At 33.8% G+C, this 24296-nt stretch overlaps 1 protein-coding gene across 2 annotated transcripts in view; it reads left to right on the plus strand.

Annotated features, from left to right (window-relative positions):
* Nucleotides 1–24296, plus strand: part of ARID4A (AT-rich interaction domain 4A) — a 75376-nt gene that overhangs the window by 21045 nt on the left and 30035 nt on the right. For both annotated transcript variants that reach the window (XM_081290148.1, XM_081290147.1), the window contains exons 8-15: nt 1671–1803; nt 5223–5302; nt 6604–6680; nt 7206–7372; nt 20499–20571; nt 21458–21552; nt 21742–21839; nt 23230–23461. In XM_081290148.1, coding sequence (XP_081146274.1) covers nt 1671–1803; nt 5223–5302; nt 6604–6680; nt 7206–7372; nt 20499–20571; nt 21458–21552; nt 21742–21839; nt 23230–23461 — 955 coding nt within the window. The remainder of the gene's footprint in view (nt 1–1670; nt 1804–5222; nt 5303–6603; nt 6681–7205; nt 7373–20498; nt 20572–21457; nt 21553–21741; nt 21840–23229; nt 23462–24296) is intronic.

Consider the following 24296-nt stretch of genomic DNA (forward strand, 5'->3'; position numbering starts at 1 on the left):
CTACTGTGTTCTTTATCAAACTCTCAGTGGTCTTTGTTATTCGATAATTTTTGCCTACCACTGTAGTACCAAAATGGTGATTTTTTAAAAAAAAAAAATTTGTGTGTTTGCTACATTTCTTAGCTATCATGTAACTACAGTAAAAATCTTTTCCTTATCACTATGGACTCATGAATTTTAATTTTACATAATGGGTTATGATTCACTGTTTAAAAATTAATTTTGATGCTCAAGCTGTCCCAGTTTTAGCCAGCAGGAGCCTCTCTGTGCCCTTTCAACATATCCTCACCATTTCTTGAACATTTTGTCACTTTCTGGCATGACAAAGTATCTTAGCCTCATGTTATTTTTTTCCTGCCTCAACTCTGGAATTGGCCATTTCTCCAGGGACCCTTGTATCTTTTAGTGGAAAATAGTAGTTAGAAACCAAGACCCAAGTATAAGACCCAAGTATTGCTGCTGGGAGAGGATGGGGAGGTTTTATAGTGAAGATTTTAAAAGGCAAAGTCAGTAATGCTTAAGTTGAAAACCAGAAAGTAATAAAAGATCTTTGGGGTCCCTAAAAGGAGGTATCCATTCCACTACTTCATAGATACGTTAGTTTGGAGAAATTATTTCACCTCTGTGAAATTAAGCACATTTACATATATTTACTCTAGTGTTCACAAAACTTGCAGGATACTATTCTTGGTTCATAACTGAGAAAAATAGAAATGATAATGCATTGGCCAGTTTGGAGGAAGTTAGATAATATATATAAATTTTCCATGTATAATAAGAACTTGGTGTATTACATGTATTCAATAAATCATTAATATCTAAATATTTTATTCTTAGGTTAGTCTCTTAGACTTTTAGTGAAATCTTGCTCACACTTATTTTATCTATGCTTTTAAAAAGTTGAGTCATCTGGTTTCTCAAAAGTGCTTCTCTATTTGGAGAAGCAAATAGAGGTGTTAGAAGAAGATTAAAAAAATTGATCAATACAGACAATAAAAAAAAAGCAGTGTGGAGTTTGACATCTATGAAGAGGAAAAGAAGGAATGAAACCATAACAGGATAAGGAACTGAATGAATTTGAACCACTTAATAAGAATTAATAGTTTTGTATACCTGTAGTAAACTCCAGCCATATCAATGTAATGCAGGATGTTTTTAAGATATCAAATTATTCAATAACTCAAATGGGAGTACATATACATTTTTATTAAAAAGAGATTATAGGCTTACAATTAATACATACTGATTACCCTTTAGGATAAACTTTTGTTATCCAGAGAAGTTACATAGATAAACTTTCATCTCTGTTTTCCTGAGATATTTTCATAGACTGTTAGAAAACTAAAATTTATTATCTGACCTCTGGCATTAAAAAACAGAAATGCAATCTTCAAAAATGTAAGTACTTAATGGTGGTGTAGTTAGCCTTTTCTGTCCCAGATGGTGGCTTCTATGAGGACCTACTTGATACAGTGAAGTGGGCTCAGTTACAATAGACAACTCAGGGATGATTTGTGTGCGTCTAAGAAAGTATCCATCTCCTCAGTTCCAATAGGAATAGAGAGTCTACTACATTATGTGCTGAATTCAACATACTAAATTCAAACCACTTTGATTGTGTTGAATAATGATTTATGTTAGCATAATGATCCGGTTATTCTAACTTGTAGTACTGAAGATGAAAAGGAAGAAGAAAGTAGTGAAGAAGAAGATGAAGATAAGCAACGTCTCAATGACGAATTATTAGGAAAAGTTGTTTGTGTGGTATCTACAGTTGAGAGGACTGAATGGTATCCTGCTTTGGTAAGTAAGGTTTCTTTGCACAGTTTATCAACCATATAAATATTTATTTAGAATAGATTTTTTAAAAAGCTTTTGAAATATTGTGAAAGCATTACACAAATTTAATTTGGTGCAGATTTAAAAACTGAGTGGTCAGCCAGGTCTACAAAAATCGTATTTCACTGTAGTCCTTTATTATTCCCTTTTTTTTATTCTCATTTACTGGAACCTTTCAATTCTTACCTCAAAATATGTCCAGTGGCCTCTCTATCCATTTTTGTACCTTCAGGTTCCTTTAGCTTGATTCCTGAATTCTTTTTTTTACTAAATTCAGACTACTTTTCTACTTTTAAAGTTAGTTACAATCTTTTTTAAATAGTGATTTAACCATGATAATCCTATTCTCAAAAATCAACCTTCAGTCAGGTACAGTGGCACAAGACATGTACCTAGTCACAACTGCTCCGGATATTGAGACAGGAAGATGGCTTGAGCCTTGGAGTTGAAGACCGGCCTGGGCAACAAAGTGAGACCCTTGTCTCAATAATAAATAAATAAATAATCAGTTTTCACTGAATCTGCCTTATTATCAATTTTGCATTCTTTAAGTGGATATTTGAGACCATCCTTAGATATTCAGTTGTTTTCTAAACACCCCATCCCACCCCGGTTAACTAGCATACCTGATTCCTGTGAGCTCTTACCCCACCTTAATTAGCAGAGACAAGAGTATTATTTGATGAGATGAGTCAAAAGTATTTGTCTTGCCCATTGCAGAGGTACATGCCTATAATCCGAGTGACTGGGGAGACTGACACAGGAGGCTCAGGAGTTCAAATTTAGCCTCAGCAACTCAGTGAGTCCCTAAGTAACTCAGCAAGACCCTATCGCTAATATAATAAAGGGTTGGGGATGTGGCTCTAAGCGTCCCTGGGTTCAATCCCTGGTACAAAAAAAAAAAAAAAAAGAATTTGTCTCACTGGGACTCCATTTCGGTTAGCTATTAAATGAGAATAGGGGAATAATAGAAAACATGACTGAAAAGATAATTTGTATCTGGTACAGAAGGATCCTTAAAAGACTAAGTAAGGTTTCTTTGTACAGTTTATCAACATGTAAGAATTTGGATTTAATTCTTTTAAAGCAGTGGTGTGTTGGAACCATTGTTGTTGCAAAGCCAGGAGGTGGCAAGAATCCATTTGAATGCCATTAGAATGGTTCACACATAAGATCATGAGGCCTTCAGTTATGCCTATTCATCCTTTAAGACTTACTTTTAAGTCTTAATGCCACACCTTTTCCTTGCCACCTTGGGTTAACTCTTCCTTCTAGGTATTTGCATACTATCTTGTGCCTTGTGGTATCACTATACTTATCCCCATTTTGTTCTTTTTGTATGTCTTCTTTTGTTTGCTCCTCAGTTATACTTTTAGATCTTTAGGGTAGGTACAACTATATTACTAGTCTTAAGAATTACCAGTACCTACCAAAGAAACATTTTCTTCCATTTGTTGTTAAGACAAGATGTGACTGCCAAGAATATTTAATAATCTGGATATATACTGTGCAATAAAATAGTCATGAACTGTATGGGTTATTTATGTTTAAATGTAGCTTAGTTAAAGTTAAATAAAATTGGGGACTGTGAGTACGTATAGTTTAGTGGTAGAGCACTTACCTAGTACATACGAGGCCCTAAGTGTGATCCCCAGCACAGCATGAAAAAGATTGCAAATCCAGTGCTTAGTCCTGTGTAACTCAATAATACTGTATTGGACAATGCATAAAAAGTCTACGTATAGTGCTAGATTGTAGGAGAGAGGATAGTATTGGGGAACTCATGATCAGGTGTATTTCAGTGATTTATCAGGAGTCTTTTTTTTTTTTTTTTTGTACTGGGATTTGAACCCAGAGGCACTTAACCACTGAACTCTACATCCCAGACCTTTATTTTTTATTTTGAGACAGGGTCTCTCTAAGTTGCTTAGGCCCTTGATAAGTTGCTGAGGCTGGCCTTGAGCTTGCAATCCTCCTACCTAAGCCTCCCAAGTCACTAGGATTAAAGGTGTTCACCACTGCACCTGGCTTTTTTCTCTTTTTGTGAGATGGGATCTTGCTTTGTGGCCCAGGCTGGCCTGGGACTCCTAGGCTGGAGTGATTCTCCTACTTCCACTTACTGATCAACTAGGACTATCATCATGTGTCATCACACCCAGTTTAATTTTTTTTTAAAATATAAATTCTATAAAGTATTCAGAAATTATTTACTAATAAGCATTAAGACATTATTTTTAAAAGTTAAAAAGTGTTTTATTTAGGGCTGGGGATGTGGCTCAAGTAGTAGTGCGCTCGCCTGGCAGGCATGAGGCATTTGGTTTGATCCTCAGCACCATATAAAAATAAAATAAAGATAATGTGTCCACCTAAAACTAAAAAATAAATTTAAAAAAAAGTGTTTTGTTTAGATCTTTTTTCTTTTTATTTTTTGGTGGTACTGGGATTTGAACCCAGTGTCTCATGCATGCAAGGCAAGCACTTCACCAGCTGAGCTATATCCCCAGTCCCCTTTTGTGTAGATTTTTAAAAAATTGTTCTAATTATTAAAAATTATACATGCCGGGCTGGGGATGTGGCTCAAGCTGTAACATGCTCGCCTGGCATGCACGGGGCGCTAGGTTCGATCCTCAGCACCACATACAAATAAAATAAAGATGTTGTGTCCACCGAAAACTAAAAAATAAATATTAAAAAAAAATCTCTCTCTCTGTCTCTTAAAAAAAAAAAAAAATTATACATGCCCTGGTAAGAAAAGGTTCTTAGGTGTTTCTTGTCTTGTTTCTAACAAAAGCCATATTTTAAAATAGATGCTGATTGAAGTATGTTTTTAAAAATTATAATGTGTCCATATTTTCTTTTCCTTTTTCCCTTTTTGAGATACTGGGGATTGAATCCAGGCTCGCTCTACCACAGAGGTATATCCCCAGCCCCTTTTACTTTGAGACAGGGTCTCCCTAAGTTGCAAAGGCTGACCCTTGAACTTTTGATTCTCCTGCCTCAGTCTTCTGAATTGCTGGCTTTACAGGTATTCACTGCCACACCTAGCTGGTGCCAGATTTTCATCTCAGATCACACCTTCATAAATTTTATTTTTTGGTCAAAAAATGAATTATTATTTAGCTTAGATAAATCCTAAATATTTTAAAAGTAGAGGTCACATCTTAACGTATATTTTATCAGTTATTCTTTTTACATATTATCCAGAGTTTGTTTTTTTATTGTTAAACAGTTCATTAATAATGGAAGTTATTTATAATGGAGCTATTTCTTGTAAAGTATAATCCATTTGAGAAGTTAGGGGACCAGAGGTATTCTTTTAAAAAATATATTCTTTTACTAAACAAGGGAAATAGGGATCATTAGTTCTTTATTTTATATTTCAGGTAATATCTCCTAGCTGTAATGATGACATCACAGTGAAAAAGGATCAGTGTTTAGTTCGATCATTTATCGATTCTAAATTGTAAGTAATGAATCACTTAATAATTTTACATGGGAGAATAAGAAGTAGAATCAGTAATAGACCCACTTCACTGTGTCTTTATTTTTAAAATTCTAATCACTTATTAACTGAGAAGTTGTTATAAGTTTTGAGTTTTTGTAATGTAGGGTATTTTTTACTGATATGAGAATAATATTAAGAAAATGTTATTTTCTAAATAAAGCAAGGCATTGATTTTTCTTTAATTGTGGAACTATTTTTATCATGACCATTTCATATTATGAACTATGAACTTATTTTTCATAGAGTTTATAGTACTAGAATAATTATTTTGACTTTCTGATTAAAAACCAGACTGTTGGAAACTTCCCTAAGTTTTCCCTCAGTTTGTTTTTTTAAAGGAGAAATTTAATGCATACATTTATTAAGTATAATTCTCCAAAAAAATTTAATACCATAATATATCTCATAGTAAAGATACTTAAGTATTAGTTTTGAGTAATTTTTTAAAATTAAAATTAGTTAATAATTAAGAAATATTGAACATTAAAGTAAGCATCTGTTTCAGTCAGCTTTTTCACTGCTGTGACTAGAAGACCTGACAAGAACAATTTTAGAGGAGGAAAAGTTTATTTGAAGGCTCATGGTTCCAGGTGTCTGTGTCCATAGGCAACCAGCTCCATTCTTTGGGGCTTGAGATGAGGTAGAATATCATGGCAGAAGAGTGTGACAGAGAGAAACAGCTCACATGATGATTAGGAAGCAGAGAGACTCTACTCACCAGATGCAAAATATATTCCCCCAAAGCATGCCTTCAATGATGCACCTCCTCCAGCCACACCTTATCCACCTTCAGTTACCATTCAATTAATCCTATCAGAGGATTAATTCATCAGTAGGGTTAAGGCTCTTGTCACCCAATCATTTCTCCTTTAAACCTTGCATTGTCTCACATGTGAGTTTTCGGGGGATACCTCACATCCAAACTATAACAGCATCACTATCTACAAGTGTTGGAAATATTATGTTTATTATCAGTTTCCCTGCACTATCTGTAGGAGGGTTATATGGATTTAAGGCTCTCAAATTAGTGGTACTTTGAGTATATAAAACTTCAGAAATAAGATACTAGCTTTGCTTGTATTCTCTCTGATCCTTTTTTAAAGATGGGGATATGCATGGTCTTAGACTTTTAAAACACTTTTATAAACAAAATAAATTTGATTTGGGGTTTTATATTTTTCATTTTTTAATATAAACTACTGAAGTCATAAATTTTATTTAATAAGTGGTTTTCCTCCCCTTTATTTTTCTGTTATTAGTTATTCTATAGCAAGGAAAGATATTAAGGAAGTAGACATTCTCAATCTACCAGAATCAGAGCTCTCCACTAAACCAGGTAAAATAGGAGGAATCAATCCCTTATTTCAAAATGAATGAAATCCCTTATTTCTCAATGAATAAAGCCAGATCGAATATTCTCGGGTGCCCTTTTTACTGTTTAGAGTTGGTTATCGCTCTTATCTGATGGCAGGGTTGCTTTTTTTTTTTTTTTTTTTTTTTAATGGTGTTGGCTTTGAACCCAGGGCCTCATGTGTGCTAGGCAACTGCTCTACCACTGAGTCACATCCCCAGACCTTAATGGTAATTTTTTAAATGTATGGATAAAATATTTGATTCATAATTTTTAGACAAGTTTAACTTTAATATTTTGCCATTAAGATTTCTAACAATACTCCTTAAAGTAATAACATTTATACAACATTATAGCTTAAGAAATATGTTCAAATATGTTCAACCTTACCACATCATTTTATACATGCTGAATTTGAATTCAGATCTTCTGATTCTGAATGTCATGCCTTTTCTGTCATTCTGTGCTGTTAATTCCATAGCAACTGCTGAAGTACATTTTCACTCGTAGGGCTACAGAAAGCAAGTGTCTTCTTAAAAACTAGAATTGTTCCTGATAATTGGAAAATGGATATAAGTGAAATCCTTGAGTCATCCAGTAGTGATGATGAAGATGGTCCTGCAGAAGAAAATGATGAAGAAAAGGAAAAGGAAGCCAAAAAGGAAGAAGAGGAGGTGGTAGGTATAATTTCATGTTTATAGCAAATGTGAACATTTTTAATGCTCTCGAGTAATAATAATACCATCATGTATTTACCCTCTGTTCTAGATTCCCTGTCACTTGTTTCTATCCATTTCTAGCTCAAGTTGATTTGAGGGTTGAGGGAGCTTTTTGGCTCATAACTCAGTATGTAAATCAGCACTAGTTTTGGGGGGGTTAGAAGTGACAAGGAAGTGTTTATCAAGTTTTATCCACAAATTAATATTTGTTTCCTTAGGGTCTTTTCCAAATAACCCAGAAGGAAAGAAATGTACTTTTTAAATATTTTATTTCATTTAAACTGTTGCCATATGAAATAACTGTTGTTATCCTACTTTGAAGATGAGGTGAGATTCAGAAAGGTGTCACAACTGAAATGTGGAGGATAGGGATTTGAACTCAAGTCTGGTTAGAGAGTCCTGATAAAGGTTAAGAGATAACCTCAAAATCTTTTTCAAGGTAAAAAATTCTATCCAAACCCGAAGAAAAGTTCATTTGGCTGTTTGAGAAAATATAGAAAAAAAATTTAGCTTATATTTTATAAGTATAAATGGTTTTCTTTGTAATACTGCCATGTCATTTAAAATACAATTGTAGGAAATCATTCATGGAGTAGCACATAATTGCTTATATGAATATTGTCTACTTATTCAACAGTATTGTTAAATATAATAGATTGTCTAGTACATTTTTGGATGTTATTAGGTCAAGGGACTTAGGGGCAAAACAAAGAATGAATTTATTGAAAAAGGACTTATTTGAGCATGTGAAATATTTGCCTGGAAAAATGTGGGATGTCTGTTTCTATTTTACATATACAAATATGAATCTGTGAAATAACATGAGTATAATTATATATGATGAAGGTTATATGCTGTTTCTTTCCTTTTACTTCCTCTGCAGTATTTGGTTTTTTACACTCTGAAATCAGAATGGCGGTTCATACTTACAGGCTGCCTACAGAGTTGCCATAGTAACATGCTGTTGGTTTTAAGTGAGCATGCTCGGAAAGACAGGAAGGTTTAGCAGAGGCTTGGCAGGTTGCCAATGGAGGTTTGCCAGATGCTTTGAAATGGGCTGTCTTTCTTTTCCTTTCATGTAATGTCTGATTTTTATGTGGAAGAGAATGTAAGTAGTGCTGTATAACCCTGCGGATGCTATGCCCTAAGAGGGAAAGCAAATATTTGCAAGTCAGACTGAAAAATGTTCAGACCCTGTACTGATTAAGTAGAAGGGGAATCTAACCATTTTGCATTTGAAAGAAAATGCAGCATATAGGTAAGATTTTTTTTTGTATATTTAGTTATCATTTTGATTGCCAAAAATCGGGTTAAATAAGTATTTTAGGTATTGAGGATGTGGCTAATATGGTCGGGTTCATAACCAAGTGTAATTGTTTCTTGTAAAAAAGACAGTAGGAGTCTATTTTTAGCCTATCAGAAGATGAAAGCTATTTTTCTCAAATATAAGATAGATTTTGAAATGAAAATGATAATGAGACAGTTTGGCAAAATTCTGGATTTAAAGACTGAATATTAAATGTGAATTTTGTGTTTTATCTGTATTTATTTATAGATTATATGTTTTCAAGATAAATAGGCCACATTTTCAGGGTGTGAACTGTTGCAGCCTGTGGTTTAGCTTTTGTTTTTTTAATTAACATTAGTTAGGGTCTTTTACTGTCGAATATTGAAAAAAGATTAGTCTATTTATTTTTCTTAATACTTTTAATTGGTGTCCCTTCCAGAATGCATTTTCTCTACCCCCCAAAAAATCCTGAAATTTTAAACAAAGAGGGTAAAAGAGCTTTGTAGGAAGTTGTAGAGGGTGGTTATAAAATAGTAAATAGAGCTTGTATTATAATGATTATTTTTGTAAATATTATGTTTTATTCAAGCTGTGAGGAAATGTTACTAAAGAATGAAAGCAGAGGTAAAAAGCTCTGTTACCTATTGTTTGTAGGTAATAGTAGGGAAATTTTAAAAGATAAGGATGATTAAAAGGTTAGTATCTTAAAATGTTTTACTTAAATTATGAATCTGTTAAAATTAAGTGAACCTGGATGGTTTTAAACTACTAAAAAATAACAGCAAAATTACAAAATATAGACACTGATTTATATTATTTCCAATTATTTTTCAGATTGTCAGTTTCATAGCATGCTTTTTTAAATTCCTTAATATAAACTAATTTCTCTTTTCTCTGGCCATACAAGTAGGTTTTCTTGAGTAAGGTTTTGGTTGGTTTAGAAAAAAAATCAGCTGCATTTCTTGCTCTTGGATTTAAGATTTAGTTGCTGAATCATTCTAACTTGTCTTCAACACTAATTTTTAAAATTTAAATATTGTTAAACTGGAAAGCACTTTTAGTCTATACACAACAAATAAAAAATGAATACTGTATAAAATGAATAATCTGATAAGCCAGGGCCTACCTACCTGGCTTAGTCATTATGGGCCTTTACCACACAAGTGAGGCTAAGCTGTTGTATCATGTTACATATCATAAGTCTTTCCAAAAGGTAGTGTTGCTATGCTTTTCATGAAGATTTAATGTTGCTCTTCAGTGATCAGAAAGATCTTTTATAATATTCTGTAAACCACTGTGACAATACTATAGCTGTCATTTGATGTTTGTAGTACAGCAAGCAATTTTACGCAGTAGAATCATACAAGTGTTAGATATTTCTGCAGTGGTAATTAGTAGTAGGCATTGTTTTTATGTTTGATACTTTAGGTGATCTAACCTAAGAGTAAGTAATAAGGACATTTGAGATTCTATGATTTTATTATGGAAGGGTATCTTGTTTTTACTTCACATTATCTTGAATTCCAAAGCATTTGGTAGTTCAGTATTAGAGTACAAGAAATATATCTCATACTGTTACTGATTGGGAAGACTTGAGGATCTGGCAGAAAGTAGGTCCTATGTGTATTAATGATTTTAAATTTCAACTTATTGACACTTATGTTGAAAAAAGCCCTAGAGAATATTTTTGTGGGTGTTGCCTAAATGTCTTTGTTCAGAAAATTTTATATTAGAAAAGAAATACTGTAATTTCTTTTGAGCTTTGAAATTGATTGAAAAGTCCAGGAAAACACAAGTAATGATATCAATTATTCATTTACTCTTTACATATTTATTCTGAATAAATATAGGGGGATTTTCTAAGGGTAAAATGAATGCATGGCTATTTAAAAGATTGATTATCAAGGGGAATTTGATGGACTTAGCCTTTTAAATCCTTATGGTTTGCTATAAGTAGGCTTATATGTTGGGTAATTTTTAAAAACCTTCTATGAATTTATGTTTAGTAATAAAATTGAAATTTAGTGAATTTTTTTTAAGAACTGCTCTTTTAGTGTACATGTATTAATACTCATTTCTCTAGTCTTTTGACTTTTCTAGGGATGACTGTTTCATCTAATGTCTGAGACTCTACTCCATTATTGTAAAAATCATAAGTGCTTGCATTTTTTAATTCAAGGAAACATGAATATTTTTTGATGTTTAATCCAGTGTTATTTGTGTATTAATCTATGCCTTTTGCAGATTGTAAAGGCATTTGATAAAGTAATCATTCAGGATCACTTTGGGTATGAACTTAGAGTAAATGTTTGATAACTTGGGGAAATCATGCTAAGTCAGTAAAACTTTAAAGATTTTAAATGTAGTGTCAATAGTTTATCTAATAATTCAATCTGCCAATCATCAGATGTTTTTAAGCTGATCCTAAAAAGCCAAATTTCAAGGAATATTTGAGATTTTTAACTTTCATTCAAATTTAAGAACTTACTTGCTAAAGTCTTAAACGTACTAATCAAGCTAACAAAAATGCCTTAATGAGTTTAGCAAAATCTCTCTTCTGATGCAAGCATAAAACTCTAACCAAATTAAGGTTATCTCGTCAGATTTAGAGTATTGCACATTTTTTGTATTAAAAACACTTTTCATTCAATGTATTTTATAGTTTTGGTGATATTAGAGGGTTGACTGATTAAAAACTTGGATTTGATAGTGTCCAAACCACATCTTGATGATTAAATGTATGTACCTTTTCCAATGGGGAAAATAATTACTAGACTCAGTGAACTCTGATACAATATAAATGTCATGTAATCATTTATTGTAGGCTGACTTTGTTAAACTAAAACAGTGTTTTACTATGAATGTGTCACATATCATGTGATCTGTGAAGTTTTCTGTAAGTATATAACAGGAAAGAATGGTACTAATTTAAATTATACGATTATCAAATTTCACAGGGCCTTCAGTACTATTGGGCAATCCCCAGCTTCTGTAATCAAATCTTTATTTCTTCCATTAAATCAACAACCCTATTCCCACTCCACTTCAGCTTCGGGAAGAAACTAGGAGCTTCAAATGTTGTCTACGCTCCTTCCCAAGGAACATTTGACAACATATTGTCTTCTCTGTAAGAGAGGTATCTCAGTTCATGCTCTGAACTTCTTTCTTTCAGGAAATCTTAGATAATCAACTCTTTTTTTCTCACCAATATCTTTAGCCCATATCCTTGTTTTGTATCCTCAGCAGCACCTTAAAACATGCCTGTTTTAACCTCCCCCCATATTCCCTCCACCAGTCTTCTGGAAGCCTCTACTGTCCCTCCAGGTACTATGCTCTTTCCTCACCCTTGTGGCTGGATTGCTGAGCTGTATTTACTGTTTGAGCTATCTATACTGTTCCTGAACTCTTATTCACTCTTAATTCATTGTGGTGTGTCTCTTCTCAACACAACTTGAACAACTTTAGTAAGGTTACCAGTGACCACCAACAAACTTTTGTACTAAATCAAAATTTTTTTATTTCAGTTCATTTGTCTACTAGCAGGATTCAACAGCCCTGACATAACTTTTTTAAGACACTTGACACACATGGCATTACCCTTTTTTCCCCATTTACTTCCTAACCAAACACTATAATGGCTCCAAATTCTGTATGTGCATCAAACATGTCTTTTCGTAGTTGGGTTCAATGGCATATGCCTATAATTCCTGCTACTAGGGTAGATGAAGTAGGATTGACGTTTCAAGGCCAGTCTGGCAACTTGATGAGACTCATTTTCAAAATAAAAGTGGATATAGTTTTGTGGTAGATTGCTTGTCTAGCATGTGCGAGGCCCTGGATTCAATTCTTTTTTATATGTACCACACATACAAAAAAGATATCTCTTCTTAGCAGCAATGAAGATTTCTTCTTCTTTTGCGGGGAAGGGGCGTACCGGAGATTGAACCCAGAGACACTTAACCACTGAGCCACATCTCTAGCCCTTTTTTATATTTCATTTAGAGACAGGGTCTCTCTGAGTTGTTTAGGGCCTCCTTAAGTTTCTGGGGCTGGCTTTGAACTCGCAATCCTCCTGCCTCAGCTTCCTGAGCTGCTGGGATTATAGGCATAAACGCCTGACTAAGATTTCTTCTTGTAATTACTCAATCTCAGTATTTGCATGACTGCACTCATCTTGCCTTCCCCAAAACATGCCCTTTCCCTGTTTGTCCTTAATTGATTTTAATAAAAGTGGCATCCACCTAGTTGTCCAAACCCAGACACATGAAAGTCACCTTGATTTCTCACTCTCTTTTCCCATCTGTTTAAACATACAGTGCTTTCTCTTCTATCTACTTGAATAGCTCTCAAATTTCCCCACTTCTTTTGGTTTCTATTCTCTGCTTACCTTAGTCCAAGCCATTATTCTTTTTTATCTAGACTAATACAGCAGCATCCTAACTGCTCTTCACAGGTTCATGCTTGCCCTCCTCCAGTCTATTCTCTGCATTGGATCTAAAGTAGATATTTTAAAACTGAAACTATGTGTTATTTCTTTCTGCATGGAATAGTTGTAGGGCACAAAAGATTGTGGATTTTATTTTTCTGATAGAAATACTTTTATAATATATAATGTCATCTCTTTCTAAAAATAATATACCAAATATTATTTAACTTGATATGTGCTCAATAGTTATTCTTGTAATACAGTGCTGTCATGACTCTTAGCCCTAATACAAATACCATCAACTGTCAGTTTTTATATTTGATAACTTAGTGGACAGTTGTTCCTGGGGCTGAGCTTATGACAGCCTAAGGAGTCATTTTGACATATGAATTACTTGAGTTACCAGACTTAATATTGGTTTTATGTTTTTATTTTAAGTTAAATTTAGAAGATAAGATTTTTTTCTTCTTCTCCCCCTGCCCCCAAAGAGAGGTTTTTTCTATATTATCTAGGCTGAGCTTAAGTGATCCTCTTGCTTCAGCCTCTGAAGTAGCTGGGACTACTTGTGCACACTGCTGTGCCCAGATTTTTTTCATTTAAGTTTTTATTTGCTATTTCATAGAGGTCTTGTGACAACAAAGTATATCTAAAAATATAGCTGTTGTACTGGAACATACATCATCTGTAAGATGTACTTTTTAATATAGTCTGTTAAAATATGGAAGCTATTGGGCTGTGGCTGTAGCTCATTTGTAGAGTGCTTACTTCTATGCATAAGGGCCTGGATTTGATCCCCAACATCATAAAAAAATAAGTAACTTTTATAAAAGATATAAACAAGTAAAGATGACCACACCAAATAATTTTCTTAGTTTATTTTTAGAGACTTGATGGGTTTTAAAATGAAAACTGCTTAATCCTCACAACAGCCTATGAGAGAGATTCTATGTAAGTGTATATCACGCATATGGATATATAATATATCTCTTGTACATATGAGAGGAAGTTAAATATGTTATCCTGTGGTACCTTCCAAAGTGAAGTTTGTAGAATTTTACAACTGATCTTCTCTGTTTTTTGTTTTTTGGTGTGTGTGTGTGTGTATGAAAACTGAGGTTTAGAGAAGTTAAAGAAGGTTTTATAGACTTAAAAGTTTTTTTTCTCTCCTCAATATTGTAAGTTCTATGAAAGCAGAGGATGTCAAGGATTTTGGATTTCCTTTTCCCACCAGTTATGTGTACCCATCAGCTAACAATACCAAGCATGACTCTCATTAAACCTGCACTAAGTAGTTTCTGAATAAATGAATGTAAACTATGCAATTATCCTAGCAAATTACCATTTGACACAAGGTATTGGGAGATTTGTTGTAAGGTTCTGGAAAATTCACTTGGAAGGGTACCATGAATAATGTGTCTAACTTTCCTTCATTGTATATCTTTTCTCTGGCAGTGCACTCTGTAGTTTTGAATTTCATTTTCTAAACTAATTTTGTGAGTTTCTAAATAAATTCTTTTTGGCTTAAGCCATTTGGGGATACTTTTCTGCCCCTTGCAGTAAGAGTTCTTCACTAATAGTACTCCTTTGTATTTTCTCCACTTATTTCAGATGTCTTTTCTCTGGTCGTCTTTTTCACCTCCAACCCATTCTCCATAAACATCTTTCTAAAACATAGATGGTTCCTGCTGGAACCCCTTTAATGGCTTTCAGCCCCTACAGGATAAAGCCTAGGCTTTTTATCATAGGCCTTTAAAAGTCTGGCCCTTTATGCTGTGACCCACATTCACCTTTTTATTCTCCCTTCCACTATTCTTCAGCAGTATGGAACTTCTTATAGCTCCCCTGCTACCACTTAAACATTGTTCAGAAGCTGCTTGTTGAGCTGTCAGGTATATTACATAGAGTATCACCTTCGTGTTGCCCATTCCCTTTATCAGTATTAAATATTATAGGTAAAATGAAATAAAAAAATTTAAAACTCAGAAAATAGGTGTTAAGAAATTTAAAATGCAAAATACTTCTACAAAGGAACCAAGAGAATTGTGTTTGAATTAAAGTGGTTGTGTGTGGCTCACAAATGCATTTACCTTAGTAAGATGTTCTGGTATTTATAATTTTAAAAAATTGGTAAGGCAATTCAGCACATTTCAAAGTTAAAATTTAATATAAAACTGTGTAAGCAGCTACTAGTGTTTCAGAGATCTCCTCTTGCTGACTCCAAGCTGAGCTTCTATTTTGGAGGTGGTTGGGGAGGAAGATGAAGGGATTGTTAAAAGCTGAAGAGTGGGGACAACTTGAGATGGAGTTTCAGGGATGTAGTGGGAAGGGGAGCCAATGAAGAAGATCAGAAGATAGCTTATAGACAGCATTGTGAAGGGGAGATAAAGATGCCGGTGTCCAAAATAACATTTCACATACACACAAAAATCAGTATTTTAGAATTAAAAAAATGTGCATGGTGTACTAAAGTACAAAAGAAAAAGACAGGCATTGCATAATCATTAAAACTGCTAAAGGATACTGAGGGGTTCTTGAAAACTGAGAGTCCCATCAACAATTTATGTGTTTTCACATACAATATACAGTGCAGGGAAACCACAAATACTAGGTTTTTGTGGCACTTTCCCCCACTATCATAATATCAGGTTTTGTGACTTCAATCTGTTATGTGCTAAGAAACTATACTACTCCACTCCTTAGTAAGAACTTTGTACCAATTACATGAGGGGCTCTCATCTTTTATGTATTTTGACAATTTGCACAACTTCCTAAGTTGTATTCTGGAAAGTAGAGTTGCTAGCTTAGAGAGTTAATAGCTCAGGGGAAAAAAAAGAACCAGGTATATACTATCAAAAAGCAAATAATATTTTATTCATCTCCCATTTTAATAAAATGGTAGAAAATCCATTCTTTACTGGAGTTTGTGCCATTTCTAAGTGAATAATCATTCATTTACAGATTGATGTATTTTGTAAAGGTATAAGGTGAATGTAAGCAAGTTATTGGGACCTTAAGACAACCATTCTTAATTTCTTCTCTCTTTACTATGACTCATATTGCATTTATATCATCATCAATGTTAGCCCTCTAATGCGGCAAATAGAGAACAATGAAGAAAATCCTTCATTTGTGCAGATGCCATTTACATTTATATCTAAATTGAATGCTAGTTAATTAGTGATAAAATTTCGAGTAAAATAGGCAAGCATTGAAATTTTGAGAACTACAAATACAAATAAGAGGTAAACCAAACATTCAACAACAAAAAACCTCACCATTAACTCCTTTTCTTTCTCACCCTTTTCTTCCTTCAGGACTTGGGCAATCTTGTCATCACCAGATAGCAAGCAATTGTCCTCTTCTTTGTGGACCATTGTAATAGCTTCCTTGTTCCTTCCAATCCATCAGAATCATTCTTGACTTAGATCTTACAAATATGACCTAATGCTTCTTTTGTACTGTCAAACCTGACCTCTACCATAGTTCTGATTCTTTGGCATATCATGTCTTACAAAGCTCTTTCCTCATCATAGTCCACCTTGGCCAGATTCATGTTTATGGGTGGACTATTTACATTTTTTTTTTGAGACTACTTACATTTTGAGGCTTTCTATAATATTACCAAGGCCACTCCACCTCCAGCAGAACCACTCATTCCCTCAGTTGCTTCCATATTATTTTATGTAGTTTACACTTATCACACTTGATTGTATTGATTTGTTTTACCTTTCTGCACCCCCTTGCCAGATTGAGAGCCGTTAAAAAAGAAGGTACCATGTGTTCTCATTTTAATCCTCATTGTTTTTGTGCAGTCCTGACTTATGGTAACCATCAGTAAATGCTTGAACTTAAATGGAAGACACAATGCTCGAAGTCAGAAAATTCATAATCTGGTAGTGTAGATAGAGATAAGTAGTATATACTGATGCTAACTAAAATTATAAATTTCTTCACATTATGATCATAATGTACATTACTCTTCTGTCTCTTTAACCCTCCTCCTAGCTCTTGACTACATGAGGGGAAGAAGGTTCCATAGCACAGTTTGGTGAAACTTGCATTTCCCAAATTTATAATCTTATTTATAGTAAGATTTTTAACAGTTTTAAAACTGTTAAGAGATGCAACAGCCCCTTGGCTTTTAACCCCTGGCTCTCAACCAGAATAGAGATGTGATAGGTATGAAAATGCCATGGATAGAGGAAGCAAACCATAGGAGAAATATGAGCCCCATCCACAGTTCGTAAAAGAACAGTCTTCTCATTGGAGGCATTTTCTAGCAGTCTTACTCCAAGGGGACGGGCTACACAGTTATTTTGAAAAAATAATTGTAAAGAATTATTTACTATAAGAAATTAAGCATGAGGGGTGGGGATTGGCTGACTTCACTGAGCATTATATTCTTCAGCGCCATCCATTTACCTGCAAATGCCATGATTTTATTCTCTTTTATTGCTGAGTAATATTCCATTGTGTATATATGCCACATTTTTTTAATCCATTCATCCACTGAAGGGCATCTAGGTTGGTTCCACAGTTTAGCTATTGTGAATTGTGCTGCTATAAACATGGATGTGGCTGTGTCCCTGTAGTATGATGTTTTAAGTCCTTTGGGTATAGACTGAGGAGAGGGATAGCTGGGTCAAATGGTGGTTCCATTCTGCAACCTAAAATACTCTTGATCACCCATTAACTTTTAAATAAAATACCCCGTAAGCTACCAATTCTTATCTATAAAAAATAAATCCTCATTTACAAAATTTTTGGTACTAGAGATTGAACTCAAGGTTGCTTTACCACTGAGTAATATCCTCAGGGTTTTTTTTAATATTTATTTTTTAGTTATAGTTGGACACAATACCTTTATTTTATTTATTAATTTTTATGTGGTGCTGAACATTGAACCCTAGCATGTGCTAGGTGAGTGCTTTACCGCTGAGCCACAACCCCAGCCCTCCTCAGTTTTTTAAATTTTTTATTTTGAGACAGGGTTTTGCTAAGTTGCAGAGATTGGCCTTGAACTTGATGATCCGTCTGTCTCAGCCTCCTGAGTTGCTGGGATTATAGGCATGTGTCACCAAGTCTGGCTTAAAGATACATATATTCTTAATCATTAAGAATTTATCAGACGTTTGGTGCCACCTTAATGTGTGCCTAATGTGCAATTGATGGTTTGATTTTGTTTGTGTTTTTTAAAGCAACTTTGATTTTAAATCAGTGCTTGTTCAAAGAATTGTTTTCACATATATTGTATACAGCATTCTTACCTGAATTCTGTAAGATCATAAGTACTAGAATGAGGTTTTAATTGTGATTACATAGCACTGGCAAAGTATATAGCCAGTCTGGGGTAAACTGTTTTTGCTTTCCACACTACAAGTCTTTAAGACTAATGTATGAAATGATTTGGGGGGGCTCTTGAACTATTGGATTGTTTTTTTGTTCCTTGAGTTAACTCACTGACAATTAAAGACCTTATAAAAGCCCAGTTTTAAAATTCACATGGACAAAAAGTTGCCTTCTCAGGATTTGAGCATTAAGTAATGATCTCTTTTTAGTGATAATTAACTTTGTAAAATTGCTGATGTTTGAAACTTACTAGAACTTTGAACTAAGTTCCTTTATGTTTAATGAAACTAAAAGTGTTTTGATGTTATAAATTGTTCTAAATGAATATACTGAAAGAAAACTTAAAGAGAGAGTTTTAAAAGATCTTAACTTCTTTTTCCTTGATTGTTTCATGGTTTTTTCTTATATATTTCAATTGAGTACATGTTCATTGATCTTGGCTTTATTATTAAAGTGATTGAAATTCTGTAAGGATAACATAATTTTAAAGTGCCTATTGCCCTCTGGACACTGAACAATCAATATTTATTGCTTGAAAATAGCCTTTCCTTTGAATATGGCTTTGAAAAGATAAAAATCTGGATTCTTCTCATAGAACATAGCAAAGTAGTATACTCTAAAATTAAATTACAATCATTTTATATGGAAGAAATGTCAGTGTTTTATTTGGTTCTCCTTAGTATTGCTAAAATTTAAAGAATAATTTCCAAGTAAAAGTTTATAAGTAGTCTATCAGAAAAGAGAACATTTTATTAAAATCTGTTTGACTTGAGGGGCTGGGGTTGTGGCTCAGTGGTAGAGCGCTGGCCTAGCACATGCTAGGCCCTGGGTTCAATCCTCAGTACCACATAAAAATAAATAAATAAATAAAATAAAGGTATTGTGTTTAACTATAACTAAATAAATAATATTTTTTTAAAAATCTGACTTGAGCCCAGATTTTGACAGTATAGATAAAGACCACTAAGTTTGTATAATTTGTGAAAGGTTAACACTTTAACAGGTAGTTTTAAGAAAGACTGTTTCTTGGAGCTGGGGTTGTGGCTCAGTAGTAGAGTGTTTGCCTAGCACACGTGAGGCATTGGGTTCAAACCTCAGCACCACATAAAAATGAAATAAAGATACTATGTTCACCTACAATTAAAAAATAAATATTTAAGAAACAAACAAAAAAGACTGTTTCTTATAGCAGTGTTTCCATTAGTCTTTAAATTTGTTTTAAATGGAACTAAATTAGTAATTAGGTATCTAGTTTTCTTTCCTAACAAATAATTCTTATATCTTTCTGATAGGGGTTGCAAAGTCCACTATGGAGGCCACACAAGAAGGGCAAATGAGAAAAGTAGGCTCCTGTGAGACAAGTGGGGTATAAAAGGGTTATGAGGCAAAATAAAATTCATATGGCTCACCTAAATGCATGATGCATTTAAATTGTTTTAAAATTTTGCACCATCCAAATGAAAACCTTTTGCCAGTGTGACTTTGCAACTTCTAATTTATATTCATTCAACAATATTTTTCTACATAATAAATGTGTTTGTTATTGTATTTACCCACCAGAATATTTGTACAGGCCACATTGTTATTTTTATGTTCAAAAAAACAAAAAACAAATGAGGTGAAAACTTGACAGTCTCATTCTGTTTTTGAATCTTTTACTCATGACTAATCTTAGTCCTTACAGTAATTCTCAAAGGCAGGTTGAACAGGAGAGATTGTACATCTTTATAGTTAACATCAGATCAGCTGTGTGGAAATGTGACGTAAAGGGCAAGGAACGTAGCACAATGGTTGAGTGCTTGCCTAACATGTGGGAGACCCTAAGGGTTCATTCCTCAGTACCACAAAAAAACAAACAAACAAACTTAAAATCTGGACCAATGGGAATTTAAGAAAAATCAGATATTCCAGCTTCAGTAAAATTTTATCCCATTACATTATGTTCACAGAAACAAAAAAAGACAACATTGTTCCTTCCCATTTTACAGTACTAGATACATTTATGTATTTTGCCTTCACAGCCTGAGGAAGAGCTTGATCCTGAAGAGAGGGACAACTTCCTCCAACAGCTTTATAAGTTTATGGAAGACAGAGGTATTTTCATGCTTTCTATTTAAAAATAGTCATTTCTTCCACAGTTTTACATTCTTGGTGTATTCATTGTTATGGTTAGTATCATGAGCATGTTATATTTCAGTTAAAGCCTAAGAATCAGTTATACCTGAAAATAGTTAAATATTTGGATTTCAAACAAACTCTATTTTGAGTAGAGATATGTAAGAAAGCAGTTTTGATGTAATTAAACTAAATCTCCCAGGGATTTATAGGATTAAAAAATATAGCACTCAGAAATAGAGGTAATGTTAATCTGCATACCCATTTCTTACTAATGTTATACTCATGGCAAGTGAACTAGACTGATCCTTGGTCTCTATGAATCAAACATAATTGAAGAGCCATCTATCTGAATAGGATAGGATTTCTAGTAGAAGTAGAATAAATAGAACTATTATAAATCACTGTGCTCCTTGACATTCACCAGTCCTAGAAAATCCTCACATAAACCCTAGACATTCTAGAGTTTTCAGAAATGGTCCTTCAGATTACTGCTGACAGCTTTAACATTTGTGTTAGAACAATGTGAATGGTTCCATGGCCTAAAACTTCCCTTTCCATTGTGTTTCTTCATGCCTAAATGAACCAGCACCATTGTTGGCCCAAGTGTAATTTAGTTTTACGCAATTCACAGGCAGAGACATGACTTTACTACTTGCAGAAGTAAAACATCTGAAGTCTAAAGGCTGCACAAAGCTGTGAAGAATAGAGAGAATGTTTTGTGTTGTCTTGTATCATTTAAGGTTCTTCAAATATTAGCCTCTAATTAATGAAATTTGGGGATTGAGTAGTTTATAGCTTTGTTGTCAATTTTTTATTTTTCATTTGAATAAACATTTTTCTTTTATTTCCTGATATTATAAAGGTACTCCAATCAACAAACCACCTGTTTTGGGCTACAAAGACCTCAATCTCTTCAAACTCTTTAGATTGGTTTATCATCAGGGTGGATGTGACAATGTAAGTATAATTAAAATCAAATCTCTTTTTGAATTGTGTATTGATGGATGTGATGTAAAGTTAACCATCTGATGTTGAGCTGTTATATGCACGTTAGTCAGTATACCCATTTTCTTTAAGATCATAGGATGTTAGTGTAAAGGTTATTTCCCTTTTGAAATTTTAACCAAAAAAAACTTAATTTTCCAGATTGATAGTGGTGCTGTATGGAAGCAAATTTATATGGACCTTGGCATTCCAATTTTGAATTCAGCTGCTTCCTACAATGTAAAAACTGCTTATAGAAAGTAAGTAGTATAGTTTATTCATTAAAGAATACCCATTTACAGGTAATATTGTCCTTTGAATTTGTTAACAAATAAGAATACATCAAGGAACATAAATGTTAGGGAAGGTGTACAAAAAGGCTTAGACTATTAATAGATACTTGTGATTGAAAGTTATTTCAAAGTGTCTTTGCTCCATTTCTCATGTTATACTGATTTCCTTTCCAAAATCAGGGATATTTATCATCTGATATTAAGGTAAATGTCATTGAGCATTGTATTTGGGTTGAACATATTTTATATCAAAACTATGATAGCTCTGTTCACTTATCACAAACTCAGATTTCTCAGGAAGGAATTTTATTTTATGATCAGAATTTCTGTTTACCTTATTTCACTGCATAATTGTTGCATATTTTATGACAAATAAGTTTTGCAATAAAAGTGGGGTGACAACATATTGTGAAGCTTCTTATTTTAATAAAAATTTTGTACCTAAAAATCATTTATTACTAAACCCGTTGTGGTACAAAATTAGGATGCACAGAATACTTGTGAATATACATTAAAACTGAATAGTTAAAATCTCATATCATTTTTTTTGTGACAGTTTAGTGAACATTTTTCTAGTCTTGAGGGAGAAAAAAAGTTAACACATTAGTTTTAATTGATTTGTGCTTGATAGTTGAAATATTACACTTGAGAAAATTTCCTACAATGTTGCAAAGTATGGGCTTAAAAATGTAATCTTCTGTGTCTGAAGATTCTGTGCTATCATTGGTTTTCTCATCTGATGCACCCTCCGCTGTACTCTTACAAGATGTGTTTATCATTAACACTGGAGCACTCTAAACAAACCACATATAAGTTAGTTTGCAGAACTATATCGACAGTGCATATGAACAGAGCTTTCTAGGCTTGCGGCTTGTGGTGTGTGAGAAGACAAGTGTGTATCCATATGCCACTGGTGAATACACTGCTGTTTGCCTTTTAAACAGCATACAAAGACAGTTGTACCATGCGGTGATTACACATCGGAAGGGTATAAACCAATTTTTGTACTGAGAAAACAGGGTGCAGTGATTATGCAGTGAAACCATATAAATGAATTTTATGGAGCATTCCTGTAATCTCACTGGCTCATGAGGATGAGGAAGGAGGATCACAAGTTGGAGACCAGCCTCAGCAATTAAGTGAGGCCTTAAGTTTAGTGAGATCTTGTTTCTGAATAAAAAATAAAATTGGTGGCGATGTGGCTCAGTGGTTAAGTGCCCCTGGGTTCAATCTCTAATACCCCCACCCCCCGAAAGAAAAAGAGTTTTACTTTCTAAAACTGTGTGTGTTTAATAACATAATAATCAAGTTAAATGTAGCAACCAAGATTTCCTAAAATGAAATATTGGTTTTTTAGGTATCTCTATGGTTTTGAGGAGTACTGCCGTTCTGCAAATATTCAGTTCAGAACTATTCACCACCATGAGCCAAAAGTAAAAGTGGAAAAAAAAGAGTTAGAAGAATCAATGGAAGAAGCTCTAAAAGTAGATCAAGAAATGCCTTTAATAGAAGTGAAGAGTGAACCTGAGGAAAACATTGATTCAAACAGTGAAAGTGAAAGAGAAGAAATAGAATTAAAATCTCCAAGAGTGAGTACTTAATAGTTTTATCTGGTTATTTTAAGTTTAAGTTATTTAAAGCATTATTTTACTTTTTTTTTTTTTAACGGACATTTTCAGATAGCAAAAAAGTACTACAGTGAACCTAGTTAATTTTCCATTATTTATTATGTCACACATCAGACAGTGTTTTAGTTTTAGTCAGCTTTTTTTTTCTGCTTGACTAAACGACCTGACAAGAACAATTACAGAAGAGAAAAAGTTTATTTGGGGGCTCATGGTTTCAGAGATCTTAGTCCATAGATAACTGGCTCCATTCCTTAGGGCTCAAGGTGAGGCTGAACAGAAGAGTGTGGCAGAGGGAAGCAGCTCACATGATAATCAGAAAGGAGAGTGAGAGAGAGAGATTCCACTCTCCAGTTACGGAATGCATACCCCAAAGGCATGCCCCCAGTGACCCGCCTTCTGTGGCCACACCCTACTCACCTTCAGTTAGCACTCAGTTAATCCCATCAGGGGGATTGATTCACTAATTGGGTTAAGGCTCTCATAACCCAGTCATTTCTCCTCTAAACCTTTACATTGTTTCACATGTGAGTTTTTAGGGGACACTTAACATCCAAACCATAACATCCAGACTAGCTTAGCTACTTTTTTCTAGATATATCACACATTATTTCCCCTACTTGAAAACTCTTTCTCTTGTTTGTTTGTGTCTGTTCAGTCATTCTCATGTAGGATAAGTCTTGCATATTCCTTTCCTTCAAGTCTTCTGCTAAAATGTCACCTCATTGAAGCCTATACTAGGTCTCTCCTAAAATTGCAACTTCCCTCCTCTCATTGGCATTCTCATCACTTCAATTTC

Source organism: Spermophilus citellus (genome assembly GCF_964194105.1).
Source record: "Spermophilus citellus genome assembly, chromosome: 4".
Taxonomy (NCBI): domain Eukaryota; kingdom Metazoa; phylum Chordata; class Mammalia; order Rodentia; family Sciuridae; genus Spermophilus; species Spermophilus citellus.